At 38.5% G+C, this 15,954-nt stretch overlaps 2 protein-coding genes and 1 pseudogene across 2 annotated transcripts in view; 1 reads left to right on the top strand and 2 right to left on the bottom strand.

Annotated features, from left to right (window-relative positions):
* LOC116042337 (prostaglandin D2 receptor 2) overlaps positions 1-15,954 on the top strand; it is a 53,362-nt gene that overhangs the window by 11,088 nt on the left and 26,320 nt on the right. The gene's annotated exons all lie outside the window — the stretch shown is intronic.
* LOC116042339 lies at positions 239-4,702 on the bottom strand. Its single transcript, XM_031288493.2, has 6 exons — positions 4,568-4,702; positions 4,075-4,398; positions 3,615-3,962; positions 2,611-2,742; positions 1,950-1,996; positions 239-1,839 (listed from the first exon to the last, which is right to left on the bottom strand). Exons 1-6 carry the CDS (start codon positions 4,608-4,610, stop codon positions 1,711-1,713), a joined length of 1,023 nt encoding a protein of 340 aa, XP_031144353.1. The 5' UTR covers positions 4,611-4,702; the 3' UTR covers positions 239-1,710.
* On the bottom strand, positions 11,453-12,061 carry LOC116042294 (annotated as a pseudogene).

Genomic DNA, 15,954 nt, shown 5'->3' with positions numbered 1-15,954 from the left:
AGGGCCGGGAGTGGGGAAGGGGGTTCCTGGATTTGATTGGGTCAGGCCAGTGCCAATAAAGAAAATTAACCAATGGGCCGCTGTCAGTTCTTTATGGGCCAGTGCGGCCAAAAAAAAACAAAAAAACCTATAAATTATATCGCCGATTCGGCCCAAAAGTGCGTCGGCCCACCAGGAAAATGCGCGGTATGTCAGATGGCCAGTCCAGCCCTGCCTAAAGTCATGGTAGCCCATCTGTTTAGGTTATACAATCTTTAATTTATATACACGTTCACACAAAGAGAGCAAAACAGCAACATTTACAATAAACTTATGCAGATCACATGAGGACCAATTGTGAGGACAGTCTTTTTAGGAATGAGAAAAAAAAAATGCATTTAAGGAATACTCATTTCCTCATGTTGGCGGTTGCAGTTGGAGGTCATCATGAAGGAACCATGTAAAAATGAAGAAACCACTGCCTTTTAAGAAGAAAATTAAAATTAAGTATTCTTCGCTAAATCCTTAATCCTTAATTTGTGTTACAAGAGTACATTTTTAACTTTGCAGTTAAGCATATTTAGGATTTAAAGGATCAAAAACACAAAAGTTGATCTTAATATTACAATATGCTGTAATAATAACTGAAATCACGCTCCTGTTGGCTGTTCTATGCAGATGTGTATGCACATACTTTCAGACAGAAAATCCTGCAGAAAAAAGTTGCTAATCCAGCAATGGCAACAACTGCCTACACTGCAAGGCAACCCAAAAAAAAAGACAGACTTGAAAAAAAATTACATTCAAACTGCACATGATTTCAAACTCCTATACCAGTGTAGTGCCAGTTGATTGCTTATCATATTTTAGATTTCATGCTGTCTTCGGGCTTTTTCAGACTTTTCTATTGAGAGTCAGTGGGGTCAAAGAGAAGTTAATCAAGTCTCAGTCCATCAATTTTCATTCATATACTGTACAAATAATATCTTGATAGTAGTTTTGCACCAGAATATGGACATGACATCAACAGTAGGGGTACATTTTATGCTAGTATTGAAAATAGGTCAGAAACCCTGTGAGCTGGCTACCAGAGCACATCCTTGGGCAGCGCATACATTGTGTGGCAATAGTGGATTTTTTTTCTTTTCTTTTTCCACTGACTACTTGGCATTAAGAAGTAAATCAGGCCAGTTAGAGGCAGATATATTTCCTCTGTACATCTGAACTGTTAAACACAAAGAACAACTTTTGATATATATGTGTGTGTGTGTGTCATTAACAGAAACATGAAGGCAACCTTTAGCTCGAGTTAAAGATGTGGTTGCATAGAGGAGAAAGATATATATTTTTTTTTTTAAATGATACAAAGGACATATACCATATACCCCAGGGGGAAAAATGTCAAAAAGGTATGAAAAAATCAATACCACCCAAGACTTACCTTGAGCCTCAAATCACAGTATGTCATCTCAAAGTGTTTTGCAGGCCCACAAGTTTGCAAAGAAATCAGGACGGTAATTCTCATATAGCACTGTGGCTATATAACTGCATGGGGATCACAATGGGGATGACTGAAATGAATGACTAGTACTCGTACAGGTTACTGGATGAAGAGAGGGGCTTAGGACAGAGAGGGCACAGCTGCAGGAAGAGGGATGTATTTTCAAATGATGGCTTTTTTTTCATTGCCTGTTCCAGAAAACTGTCTACCCCAACTTGAAATAGCTACAATCACTTCAGCTCTGACAGTTTAACTCCAGAGTAAATTGTCTCCTCTTCTGTGCTCCTCCGTCTCCTGCTCTTGCCTTTCATCTCTTTGAAGTCCAGAGCTACGTACTGTTGAGCATCAGATTCCTCACTCTGGAGATAATAACAATAACATTATTATCTGACGCTAAACTTATTTAGATAGGGGAGGGATGTGTCCATATACAAAAACAAACTCATGTCCGGAAGATTTTTGAGCTTACCTGACTGTTAGCAGTGTTTTCTGGGACACTCGAGTGAGGTTGCAGCTCTATGAAAAAAATCAATCAATCAGATTTTACAGTCACTACCTTCTAGCAGGGCTAGAACAGGGGGTGGCTTCTTGTGGCTCCAGCCCCAAATGTTTTCTCAAAAGCCCAGAATCTTTTAAGCTGACTCTACAGAGGCTGTAGCGGGCTCTGTTTTAAAGCTAGAAAGAAGATAAAGAAGACAGTAGTATCATATGAAAGTTGACCTAAGGAATCTAAGGAAACCATTTGGTTCCAACCATGTCATGTTAGCTTGTTGGGGAAAAAACTTGCATGCCATATTCAAAGGGATCCGTTCACCTCCCAGCCCAATCTGTCTGAATGAAAATGGGTTCTATGGGTATCCACGAGTCTCCCCTTTACAGACACGCCCCTTTTTATGATAATCAAATGCAGTTTTTCCTCAGCAACTATCATGTTTTCCCCAAACGATGTACAGATTTTTAGGTATTCCATTAACAAATTACTTGAAAAATAGTTCAAATAGCTGCTGTAATAGCATAGAAATGCCCCCGGGACCTCGCTGCGTCTGGTCTGAGTTGTTTCCTTTTATCTTCACCAAAACAACAGACAGAACGACAGACTTCATCTCCACTAAGTATAAATGAATTAGTACCTTCAGAATGAGGACATATTCTCCTGGAAATTTTGCAGAGGATGGCGATTAGGATGATGTTCAAGAAAACGGACAAAAGCAGAGCTGCAACCATGCAATGCATGAAGACAGGGGAACTGTCATCCTGTTTCTCTGTGAAAACATAAAAAAAACTATTCAGACTAAGACATCAAATTAGATTTTTTTTAAATGTACAGTATTATGGTTCGCACTGGGTCTTATAAGTATTTAAAAAAAAGCCTTAGAGATTTAATAATCTTAAAAAAAGGCCTTAAAAGTATTAATTTCGTTGACAAAAGTCTTAAATTGGTTCTTTTCCTTTTGCAGAATTAAATGTTATGAATAAATATTTTGTGTGTAACGTTTAAATTCACTTTATTTTGTATTTTTGGTTTCATAGCATAAGAGCTCTAAATGTTTGATTCATTTTATGTTATTGGAGTGCAAACACACTTCACAAAAATGTTCCATTAAATTAACGTTACTTGGTAAATACTGGTAATACTGATTTTACAGTAGATGTCCATGAAGTTGGCATTAACCCTTGTGTTGTCCTTGTATTGTCTGTTTTGCCTCTTAATAAAGTATTAAGTATAAGTTATCTCCCGAAGCTGAAAATATGAATTATTTTGACTAATAGTTAAGATCAGAGGATGTTGAGTAAATCACAGACTGCTTTATGTCAAAGTTAAGTCAGGACACCGTTAAGATTTTTTAAATTTGAATAAGACACCCAAAAATCAATAAAAGTAGAGATCTGATCCTTCATTTTACTTGAAAAGAGCATTGTATGGAACCATCTGTGTTATTTTTGGGTGATTTGAATGAAAGAAAACCACATTTCTGTTACAGAAACTTTAAAAATGGGTCAAATTTGACCCGAGGAAAACAGGAGGGTTATATTTCATCCTAAGTGGTATTAAAAAGGTCTTAAAATGTCTTAAATGTAACTTAAAAACTTAAATTAGGAGAACCCTGGGGGGTACCCTGAATATGTTGCTCACCTCCAACATCCAGTCTTGCTCCTTTCCCAAACAGTATGTCTCCACACGAAGCCACAGCACAGTAGTACGTCCCAGCATCCGACACACTCGCATTCCTTTTTGATAAAGTGTGCACACAGCTCCGTGCAGGAAACTCCTGCCACAGGCTCTGTTCACACTGACTGCGGCTGTGTCTGTCGATGTACATAATTCCCAAGTGGGAGTTTCCTGAATTCTCCCTTTTGAACCAGTAAACACTGTGTTCTGTGTCACTGGTTCCAGTGTACACCGTGCAGTTCAGAGTTACAGATTCGCCTGGCTTCACAGAGTCGGACGCCGGCTGCTGAAGGAAAGTTCTTCGACTGGACTCTGAAAAATAAGACATTTTTAGAAATGATTATGGAATGGAAAATCAAATGGGGGAAAAAAAAAAAAAACATCAATGAAAATAATTTTATGTCCAAAATCTAAAACAAAATACCTTTTAAAACCAAAAATGTTCCATTGTTAAATTCAGTGACTGTACCAGTGGTGTGTCCACAGTAGTACATAGCTGAATCTGAGTCCTGGACATTAAATATGTTCAGATGGTAGAACCCTTTGCCAGTACGAACTGAAAAGCGTTTGTTGTCTTGGAACTGGTTGTGGAATTTGTTGGAGCCAGGTGAATGTTTGTAGAAAGAGGATAAGATTTGAGGTTGCTCCCCCGCAACCTGCTTGTACCAGCACAGATTTCTGGCGCTGGAGTCATAGAAACACGGTAAAGTCACATTGTGTCCGGGGTTTGCGGAGAGCAGAGTGCCAGCTGAAACACAGATACAGAGATACATCAACGACCATTGAATGCAAATATCCCTTTTACACATTTAAAAAGTCTCAAACATTTTGGAGACACAATTTCAAGTTGCCAAAGTAAGATTTACGATACCCATAATTCATTTGCAGCATGGAAAATATTGTTTGCAATGACTTACAGGCTCTAAAGAGAAGAACCAAGAGCACATAAAACGTGAACATCCTTCTCTTTCTCCGGTGGTTTCAGTTACAGGGTCGAGGACAGAAGCTACACCGTCAGCGGAAAACTGTCTGTGCGCGACCCATGTGTGGGTGTTTATACTTCTACAAAAGGAAATGAGAAGCTCATGTTTCCCCATCACCTTTTATAATTGGTGTGTTGACCAAAGATGACATCAAATCTTTCTAGGACATCCTTAGCTGTTGGTGGCTGAGCTCTGTTACCCTTTCTGTGGTTTAGATGGGTTTTCAGACTAATAGAGAGCACCAGGCTTGTATAAACTTAATGGCATACTTTTGTGCATCCAAGCTTGCTTCACAAGAGTGTTTTTCCATACACATGCAGCAAGCATTGGGTGCACAACGCCCAACGCACTTAATATAAAGCATATAAAGCCATTGACAAATTTCTTTCAGACAAACACGTGTTAATCTTGATTTTGAAATTCTGATTGTATGATAATCTAATGCATCAGTGTAGCTTCTAATACATATTTTTCTTTTAACATGCTCAGTTTTGTTTTTCCATATCATTTTAAAATAGGAGAGAATCAATGGCTGCACATGTTATTGGATCGACCTAAAGTGAGATGGCAGGGTATACTATTCTTGAAGATACCTTCTGCCCTTGACAGCAGTGCACGGCCTTGTATGGTAAGGTCTGTTTGCAACCAGTTGAAGATTTTTTTTTTGCTTTTTCTATCTTGGGCAAGAAGCTGGCAGATACTCTATCAGACGCTGACTTATTTATCAAGACACCGATATATCATAGTGATTTGTTTTTACATCTAAACCCATTTTTGATGTCTTATTAGAATGATGTAATGTTTAAATTTCACTCTTACTCTGATTGATTGTCAGACCTGAGGCCTTAGAGAAATTTGTTAAAGCCTCCAATATGACCGCCACTTGATCTTCATTCTTTCAAAAAGAGACAAGTGTCATCTGCTAGTTGACTAATTATTATGTACTTTTCTCCTATTTTTGACATTTTAAGTTTGGCAGCAATTAAATATAAAAAGGGGGATGTTGGGCACCCCTGTCTGCTACCTGTTTAACATAAAAGGAGGTGAAATGCCATAAACTGAAGAGACACTGCTACTGACATTTTTATAGAATATGAACTAAACTTTCTAAAAAAATGCAGTAAAGCCAAAATACAGTAAAGCTTTATTAATGAATGTTGTTGCGTGTTAAAGGCTTTGTACAAATCTGAAGTATAATTGGTTCTTCATTAATTAAAACAGAATAATATCTAGGATTAAAGCTATAGTGCGTAGTTTCTGTCTCCCCCATGAGTAATTCTAAGTAATGACAACAACACTGTCGGTGCGTCTACATGATACAAGCCTTCCGTGATCGCGCACCACCCCCACCCCTCCTCAACGCAGTTGCTAGTAGCCAAGGAGGACACGGAGGATAAAAAAAAACATGATGGACTCTTCAGAAGAGGTAATGATCTTCACTCGAGTTTCTGTGTGGGAAAGTCGCAGAATTTATTTATATTTATTTTATTTATTCATTTTATTTGTTAGGGACCATGTACAATTTTTTACATAAATGTTGCCATTTGATGCATTGTACCAGAGTTAGCCTTAGGCTAATTTACATCTGCAGTCCCTAGGCAGGGCACAATTTAAATCCAACAGTAAAAACATAACAACATCTAACAAAATAACAAGACAGATCACAAATCCTACATCAATATAATGCACATTGTTACAGACACACACACACACACACACACACACAACAGCACCATGTTTAAAAACAAAAAAATAAAATAAAAGTAAAAAAGCAGGATGTTAGTGGTTGCAAAGTTGATTGGTTTTTAAATAATGTTGGTCTGATGGAACTACAGGTCTTTATGTTGTCTGGAATAGCATTCCATTGAGTGATGGCTTTAACTGAAAGTGCTGACTGTCCAAAGGTTGTATAATGGAAGGGTGCAGTGCAGTTATGTGTGGAGGCTGTTCTGGTGGATCTTACAGAGCTAACAGAGCGGAGATGACACAATCTTCTGAACATAGCTATACTGAGAAATACAGAGAGTTGTGTGGACCTGATAGTCTTCATTCGCTTTTTGCAATGGTTTGAATGTAACTGACATCCATTAATATCTAAACGTTAAGCTTTAAACAAATATGATAACGTATGTATCTGTCCTTCATAAATCCAGATTGAGGTGGTGATATCATTTCGTTCAGACAGAGTGAAGCGAACCATTTATGATCCAAATTTTTAAAATGATATTGGATGTCAATGATCTTGATGTAAATGATCTTTGTTTGGCTGAGGGATTAGCACAATGAGGCCTTGTTTCATTTATTCAGTTAACTCTCCATTCTCATTACATTCCTCGAAGACGGCCATGATGATTGAATTAATGCCCTCTCTCCCAAAAGGTTCTGTAATATTCAAATGGCAACCCATTGGGTCCAGGTGGTTTTGTTGGTAGGACTTTTTTTAATATTAGAATGAAATTCTTCAATAGTTATAGGACTTTCATATAGTTCAAGATTGTTGGGGTTATTTTGGGAATAAATGAACAAACTATCAAAGTGCTGCAAAAAGTATATAATTGTTAAAAAACAAAAAAAGCAGAGATTGTTATTGACATATGATGAAGACATCTTTTTAGTTTCCGTGTGTTTTTTTTTAAACTAAAAAAAAAAAATTTTTGTTTGAGTTTGCTAATCTTGTTTGAAGACTTCCTACTTTCAAATTTAAACAATTACTATTTAGAAATTGAGGATATATCATTCCTGGATATGAATATATTAGATTTTTTTTTTTCCTGCGGACAAGCGCAAGTAGGCGGGGTGAAGGAACATAGTTAAACATAGAATTTAATTGAATAGATCAGCCCCATTGTCACGATACTCGATCCAGCTATTTGGGTTAGGGTTAGCATAAAGTATGGGCCGATATCAGTATCGGATCAGTGCATCCCTATTTTGAAAAAGAATCTCAAATCCATCTGTCATCAGAAGAAATGTGCGATCAATGCAAGATCCATTGAATCTACTGTACAATCAAATAAGGTCCTAATGTCCCCTGAATGATTACAACCATGACAACAAATGAGCTTTTCCACCCCACCGATTGCATCAAAAAGTTTCATCTCTTCAACATTAGTGTGTCTTTTAGAAAGTATTGTGTGCTTTGTGAAACAAAAATGAAGCCTTTCTTTTGGTTATTTCTCTTAACCTTGTACATTAATAGAAAAATAAGAATGAGATAATTGTGAAATAACTCAAAAAAAAACAAAGCTACCTTACAGGTAGAAATTGAAAGTGTGTAACCTTTGGAAAATGTGGAAGAAAGTGCAAAACAGAGAATTATGATACACCACGTTAGCATGAATATATGTTTCTATATATATGTAATGCCAAACTTTCTGTTTTTAAACCTTTTTATTCAGTTGTTTAACTGTGAGCATGATTTCAATGAACTCAAACTCTCCATGTTAAACTGAGCTGCTGACTCAAACATGCTTTTGAAAAACTAAAGACAAATAGATTTACTACAACATTATAGAGGAAATGAAAGAAAACAACTTCCTGACTGCGGAAAAGTAAAAGCAATGTAAATAAAAATGATTGAATGAAAATAATGAGCAATGCCGCCCAACAGGAACAATAATGGAATGAAGATAATAGTATTTTTCAAGGACTTCGTCTAAGACCAGTATTGGAAAATAAGTTCAGTAAATAAATCAATTCATTAGAAGGAAAATATGCAGAAGTTATCGTGTAAGAAATAGAGAGCAGGCAGGGAGGTGAATACTGTATAGGAAGGTAAATGGCTCCCCCTGCTGTGGATAGTAAAAATAAATAATATGTGTAGAAAATGAAATAGAAAAGTAGAACAGTATACAGTAGATACTGTACAGGCAATGTTCTTAAGTCCATTGAGTCTTCAGGGATATCTTCACAGACTAACAGTAACCTCATCATATGAACATATTCAATCCTCAAGATGAAGATGTCTGATTCTTGATTCACCACTGACTGTCCACCGCTGGGGATGCCATTACATCTGGCACAAATGTCCACTTGGACTTAAGGAGGAACTGACTAGATTTTAACTCAAGAACTCATACACTAATTATGTTAAAAGTTCAAACAAATGTTTAATAGGATAAAATGATGAAGTGAAGACATGTTGTATCCAAAAGGTCAAAGGTAAATTTCACTGTGACATCAGAATGTCTCCAAAAACACAACAGAAGGAGATTTGTGAAAATATTTTACAGTTGGTCGGATATTGAATTGGTGACATTAATCTTGGGTGCTCACCTTGAAACTGTGATGACTGTATAGATCTTCTGTGCTTTGGAGTTGAAGATGTGTGAAGCATCCACGTTTTAGAATCAGTAGCTTCTTTGCAGCAACATCCATACTTGAGTTGGGTCAATTTCCCGTTTTTCCAAACCGGCTGAACCACCATTTGTCATTATGACACCTTCAGGCAAATTAAACAGTAGCCAAGATCAGCAACCTGTGCCGACAGCATCAATGCGCTAAATCCAACTTGTGCTGAAATGTGAGCAGTGTTGGGCTTTAGCAGAGCTACAATGGCATTACTAGTTTAACTACTTCTCAATAGCATTGCTGTTTTCTGAATCAAATAGCTTTTCAGTAGCATAGCTCTTTCATTGATCAAGTAGTGCGGTAGTATCCAAATAAGCTACACTTGTCAATATAATAACTTCCATCTCAACAAAAAATACACTTAATACCTTTTATTAAAGTCCTTCAAAGTATTCACTATATCTATTATACCAGTCTGGATAGACATGAATGTAAGCTGCACCTTGACTGCTTGGCGGAGGCATACAATTGTGAGGCGGTAATTCTAGTTTTTGGATAAAACACAGCACATATGCAATAGTAATCCAAATTAATTTATTTAACTTAACGGGAGTATATATAGAGTAGGCCATAATTATCATCATGAAGTTCAGCAAATCCCACTATAAAGTTTTTAAGATAAATTAATTTCCCTCCATATTCGATATTTAAAGCTATAGTGCGTAGTTTCTATCGCCCCCATGAGGAATTCTTAGTAATGACAACACCACTGTTGTTGCATCCACATGACGCTAACCCTCTGTAATCGCACACGTGCCCCCACCCCTCCTCCACACTGTTGCTAGTAGCCAAGGAGGACCCAGAGGATTAAAAAAACATGATGGACTCTTCAGAAGAGGTAATTATCTCCACTCAAGTTTCTGCGCGGGAAAGTCACCAGACGACAACAATCTTTTGAACATAGCCATACTGAGAAATACAGAGAGAGTTGTGTGGAGCTGATAGTCTTAATTAGCTTTGTATCAACTCATTTGGCGATGGCGATGACATTCATTGATATAAAAAAAATTACACACTAAAGCTTTAAATAAAAAAGAAACAATCTCTTTTCTAAATTAATTCTAATTCAAGTCTGTCTTCAAGAAATACTCATATGCTTCATATGTACGTTGAACTTATTTTTGTTTTTGACGTTAATATTCCTTTTATCCATACCATAATATCCTTCATAATTTGATTCCAATGGTAGAGTCAGAGGACAAAATCAGCAGTCCTCGTTCTGTACAAAAAATAATTCCAAAGTTCAACCAAAGCTATTATCAGGCTTCAGCAGTCTGAGTTAACCGAATCAAGTGGGTATTTGTCTCTCCACACCATGTTTTCTTGCAGAGTTGAATTACCTAGACCATGATCTTCAAAGTTTTTTAGGCTAAAGACCCCTGAGCTGAAAGAGAGACGGAGCAGGGACCACCTACTACATATTGTAAAATGTAGTTGCATATTAAACTGGGCCTACAATGATGTGTAGGGTGGCCTAAAGCCACAACACATTGTTTTTTATGATGCATACAATACTAAGCTATTCAAATAATTGTTGGCATATTCATATGAACTGCTACGACTACCATTTTCTAGTCACTGTTCCATTATCTTTATTGTGACTATTATTGCCACTGTTCATCACATCCCCAACCGACGCCATCAGACACCGCCTACTAAGAGCCTGGGTCTGTCCCAGGTTTCTTCCTAAAAGGGAGTTTTTCCTCGCCACTGTTGCACTAAATGCTTGCTCTTGGGGGAACTACTAGAATTGTTGGGACTTTATAAATATGGTCTCTACTCAATCTGTAAAGTGTCTCGAGATAACTCTTGTTATGATTTGATACTATAAATAAAATTGAATATATTTATACATTATGTTTTAATGTTAAACATACATGTGGCACAGTAAATCCTTAAGCTTAACTGTGTTTTTGGATGGCTACCTTAGTGGCTAGCTTACCTATAGGCCAGTAAGTCTATGTTAGGTAATTTTCTTTTCATAAAGAGGCTGATTTGTCTTTGCTAATAATATACTATTTCAATTAAAAAAAATTAAAAAAGAACTTTCTGAAAAATTATCATACAATAATTTGGAGGCCCTCCTGCAGTAACTCTGAGGACCCCCTAGGGGTCCTGGACACCCTGATGAAGATCTGCGATCTAGACTACTGAAGCCTCATATTAGCTTAAAGCAACACTAGAGAACTTTTCCCGCTTCGGTCCCCCTACAGGTTGGAAGCGAAATTGTCCATTACATTACATTATGCAAGTTTGCCAGATCAGGTAGCGGATCTGTAGTTCGAATGGACTGGACAATGTAATGTAATGGACAATTCCACTTCCAACCTGTAGGGGGACCGAAGTGGGAAAAGTTCTCTAGTGCTGCTTTAAGCTAAACTTTAAATAGCATTTTTGACAATTTTAAATTTATTCCCCCATCTTTAACATTGGAATAATATTAGGAAGGGAGCTTTGGACGTAACGTTGTTACACCAGTTGATACAAACAAACAAAATAAAAATATGCTTTGTCATAATCATCAGACATTGGGCCAATGAGCATGCTTTTTATGTCACAAATACCTTTCATATTCAGGCTCTCCAGGTCTTCAAATTTAAAATCTAACAGTAAAATAACTTGCGTGAGGATATTTAGTGAACTAGAGCTCTAAACCACAATGATTGCCACTCTGTGTCTGTCTTTCTGATGGTAACGATTGTAGAGTGTCTCAGTGGCTAGCAGACAGCCACATATCTCTCCAGAGACATCACCACCAGTGTGAGAGGGGAGATTACATTTGTAAGATTGGTGAGCATGGTGAAAACACCACATAAAAGATATATCGGCCTTATTCTACAAACAGCCAGCATGTATAGTAACTGACTCAGTGTCATCTGTACAGTATCTGCAAAAGGAGGTTAAACAGAAGAACGTAATGGGGGGTCTTACGAAACACCGTTTTACTCCTCAAGGTAAATAACATGGTCCCATTAATGAAGAGAAACATACAGCATTAGTCAGAGTGGAAAACAACACTAATTCCAGTAACCCCAGTCCAGCAGTGATGTTGGTTGGAGATTGAATTGCATTTGACATCCTTAAGAAGCGTTTAAGAAACATAAAATATTTAGCCTGTTGATTTAATTGGACAGCAAAATCAAATGGACTCTTCACATGCAAAACCCTAAATGATCCACATACCCACGCTTCCCCCCCCAGCTAATCGCACTCTGATTATGAGGAACGTGGCCATGAAAATGTTTAAGGTAACCACTAACCATTGACACTTAGGTACCATTCATATTAATGATTAATTAATGGGATTCATCTTCAGCCCAGTTCAGACCAAAGATTCGCAACGAGACGAGTTGAAACTTGCAACGTCTTGCAAATCACCGGTCTGCAACGTTCTGAAACGTGCCAGTTCACACCAATGTGACGAGACGGTGTATCATCTCCATTGCAACGACTCTTTGTACTTCCGTTTTAACTTCAGACTTTCAGGCTGTATTTGTAGCTGGATATATCATTTGTTGCTTCTACATATGAATTTGGAACATAGCAGCAGCTCGACCGCGGCACTGTAAGATTACGTAGTATTAGTTTTTCTCAATCGCTTTGGCACAATCCTCGAATGACTTTTAAACTTCGTCAAACTATGTGACTATTTAATGAACATTACGTCAGTTGTTCACATGACTCATTTATAATTGCTTTGGCACAAAATGCACTGAGTGAGCCTAGCAGATCTAAATAGTTGCATTAATTTGCCATTGAATCATATAACTCCCAAATGCAATTATACACATGTTAATTGTGTAAATCCTTACATGCAAAATAGAGCAACCAACAATCACAATAACCTGTCACAGATATATTAGATACATAATACAGTATTTCCTGATAATAAAAATGCTGTTGCATATCTTTTTTCTGTACAAGCTTTCTTCATGTATTTGCAGTTGGCCGGTGTGTGAGAAAGTATAGTGTGTGCCATGGTTCAATACTATTTAAGTATTTAATGTTAGCAATATAAGTATAGCAATATATATATTATATTATTATACAATATGGACAATATTACATAGTGGGTAACTATCACCCTTTTAGAATACGCTGTCATTTGCCAAGATGTCTTTACATTTTGACTGTCTTGGTCTAAGCAATGATAACAGAACCTTTTGTTGGCAATGATTTATTCATTGATGGATTTATTTACATTTGAAACAGGAGTTAATTCTTTTGATGGAGTAATCACCTTTTGCAGGTCACATAGGGTGACGTGCTGAAGGTACCTCGTGGTGTGACGATTGTACTTAGTTTTGAAAATTGTAAGTTTGTTTCTGTAAATGTGCTAAATTGATTGAAAAAAACTAAACTAAAACTGTAGGGTTAGGGTTGGGAGTGAGAATGTGTTGTCTGAGTCCATTTTCGAGTTAGAACGCTGTAGTTCCAAGGTGGAAATGCTCAGCCATGGCGTTGACTGCTTATTTCACTCATAATTTATCTTAGAGTATATAAAAAACACCATACGTTAACAAGGAATGAGGTTATCAGTCATTGTCCATCACAGTCGAAAATGTCAAAATGACAAACAACAACCTGTGACCGGGACACCCATCCTAGAAACATGAGCAGTCAAATGATCAGACAGACCCACAGATATAAGAAAAAACATATTTGTTAGAGAAAACAAAGGTTAATGTTAAAATTGTAAGTAAACTGTCTTTATAAATATCCATCACAGTTTACTGACTGACTCCCTGGTTTAACTTTGACCTGCTGTACTTAATATAGTGTTATTGTGTGCAGACAGAATTCCATTGCTATGACAGATTGTTTCAGGTGCGCTCACTTTCAGTTTGACCTCCAAATAAAGTGATTTAGATATTCTGGATAAACTGTTGGCTTCTCTTCTCTTGTTAAGCGCATCAACAAGACCTTGTTGCCAGGAAAACTCAAGTTGTGGTGCTTTCAGTTTGGCATACTCTTGTGGCCGTTAACTGTGTATGAGATCCCTATCACCAAGGTTGAAAAGTTGGAACGGTTGATAAGCACACAGCTGAAGCAGTGGCTTGGAGTTCCACGTTGTTTAAGCTCCGTCGGACTTTATGGACATGGCAAGTTGGAATTACCAATCACAGGGCTTGTGGAAGAGTTCAAATGCACCAAAGCAAGGCTCGTCATGACCCTAACTGAATCTGAGGATGCAGTCATTCGTACAGCGGCCCCCCAGGTGGTAGCAGGAAGGAAGTGGACTCCATCAGAAGCTGTTCAGAGTGCAAAGTCTGCGCTTCACTTCAGAGATGTGATTGGACAAGTACAGCATGGGAGGGCAGGGTTCGGACTCATCCCAAAAACTTGTCTGTGGCACAAAGCAACATCAGTGCAGAAGAGACGGTTAGTGGTAGAAAAAGTCAAGAGACAGGAGGAGGGAGAGTGACATGCCAAAGCCTTCTCAATGGCCAAGCAGGGGAGATGGACCAACTGGGAGGGCCTGGAGAAGAAAAAGCTCAGCTGGCGTGACATCTGGCAGATGGAGGGAGCGCGGCTGAGTTTTGTCATCAGAGCCACATACGACCTGCTACCCTCCCCCCAAAATCTGAAAGTGTGGTATGGAGAAGATCCCGCCTGCCCCCTGTGTCAAGTACCTGCATCCCTAAGGCACATTCTATCAGGGTGCACTACAAGTCTCACCCAAGGGCGCTATACTTGGCGGCATAACCAAGTACTCAGAGAGCTGGCATCAATATTGGAACAGAAGCGAACCACCACAAACAACCTCCCACAAACATCAGCAGGACAGGTCAACTTCACAAATTTCGTACCAGCTGGCCAACATCAAGAGCATCACACAACATCTAAGGATGCAAGCATCCTGCAGTCAGCGCGGGATTGGAAACTGGAAGTAGACCTTGATAAGAAGCTTGTGTTTCCCCCAGAAATAGTAGCTACAACACTCCGGCCAGATATGGTCCTGTGGTCTCCAACAACAAAGGTGGCATATGTTGTGGAATTAACAGTACCATGGGAAGATGGGGTTGAAGAGGCTTATGAGAGGAAAAAGAACAAATACTCAGACCTGGCGGCTGAAGCATCCCAGGGCGGCTAGAAGACTAGCATCTTCCCAGTAGAGGTGGGATGCAGAGGATTTGTTGCCACATCTACCACCAGTTTGTTGAAAAAAATAGGGGTGAAGGGTCGCTCCCTCCAACAGGCCATCAAGTCCATGTCAAGTGCTGCCGAGAAAAGCAGTAACTGGCTCTGGATCAAGCGGAAGGACCCCAACTGGGCAGCAAGGTAGAGACGGATGGTATGCGGTCAGGCTTAGGCCCGACTCAGGGAAAAGGACGCCCCTGCCATGCAGAGTCCATCAGGGATATGGAGGGTATGGCATGGAGGGGGGTGTACCTGGGACGCTAGGTACACTGTTGAGCCCTCTGGAGACGTTGTGGGCTTCAATCAACGAAACGTCGATGAAGCAGGGTGCCCACCTGATGACCCCAATGACATACCTCATCCTCCTTTTCACCACTCCACACTGACTGCTACTGTCAAGAGTTTCCTACTAAAGGGATTGAAACATCTAGTTCTATTAGCTTTACTACAGTCCGTCTGACGGCTTGTTAGGGCTGCACGATATTGGAAAAAACTGACATTGCAATAGTTTTTTTTCCTGCGATATATATTGCGATAATAAATTGTCATTTTTACAAGATGACATAAATAGCTCTATTTGGAAATAATAACTCATTCTCAACTACTAGAATGATTTTGTAGGGGAGTGCATCTACATAGGAAATAAAAAAACACCAAAGCAAGTAAGCGCTGTGACTACTCTTCTAAAGTAATTTTTGAGGAGGAAATTAGTCAGTTTAATACACTGGTTGACTGACATGACACCATTGTATTCATATCTACTATCAATCCAGGCTGATGTCAATGATATTAATAATGCATGCATGTTGCTTCCTCTAAATTTCAGGTTG

Source organism: Sander lucioperca, chromosome 9 (assembly GCF_008315115.2).
Source record: "Sander lucioperca isolate FBNREF2018 chromosome 9, SLUC_FBN_1.2, whole genome shotgun sequence".
In the NCBI taxonomy this organism is placed as follows: Eukaryota; Metazoa; Chordata; class Actinopteri; order Perciformes; family Percidae; genus Sander; species Sander lucioperca.
Note: the sequence above shows the minus strand (reverse complement) of the source record. Positions and strands in the feature narration are given on the sequence as shown.

Excerpts from the sequence above, each read along its gene's own strand:
- LOC116042339 (XM_031288493.2), bottom strand. The coding sequence starts at position 4,610 with ATGTTCACGTTTTATGTGCTCTTGGTTCTTCTCTTTAGAGCCT. Across the intron at positions 4,399-4,567 it reads GGTTCTTCTCTTTAGAGCCT|CTGGCACTCTGCTCTCCGCA; the intron begins GTAAGTCATTGC and ends TCTGTGTTTCAG. Across the intron at positions 1,840-1,949 it reads AAAACACTGCTAACAGTCAG|AGTGAGGAATCTGATGCTCA; the intron begins GTAAGCTCAAAA and ends TATTATCTCCAG.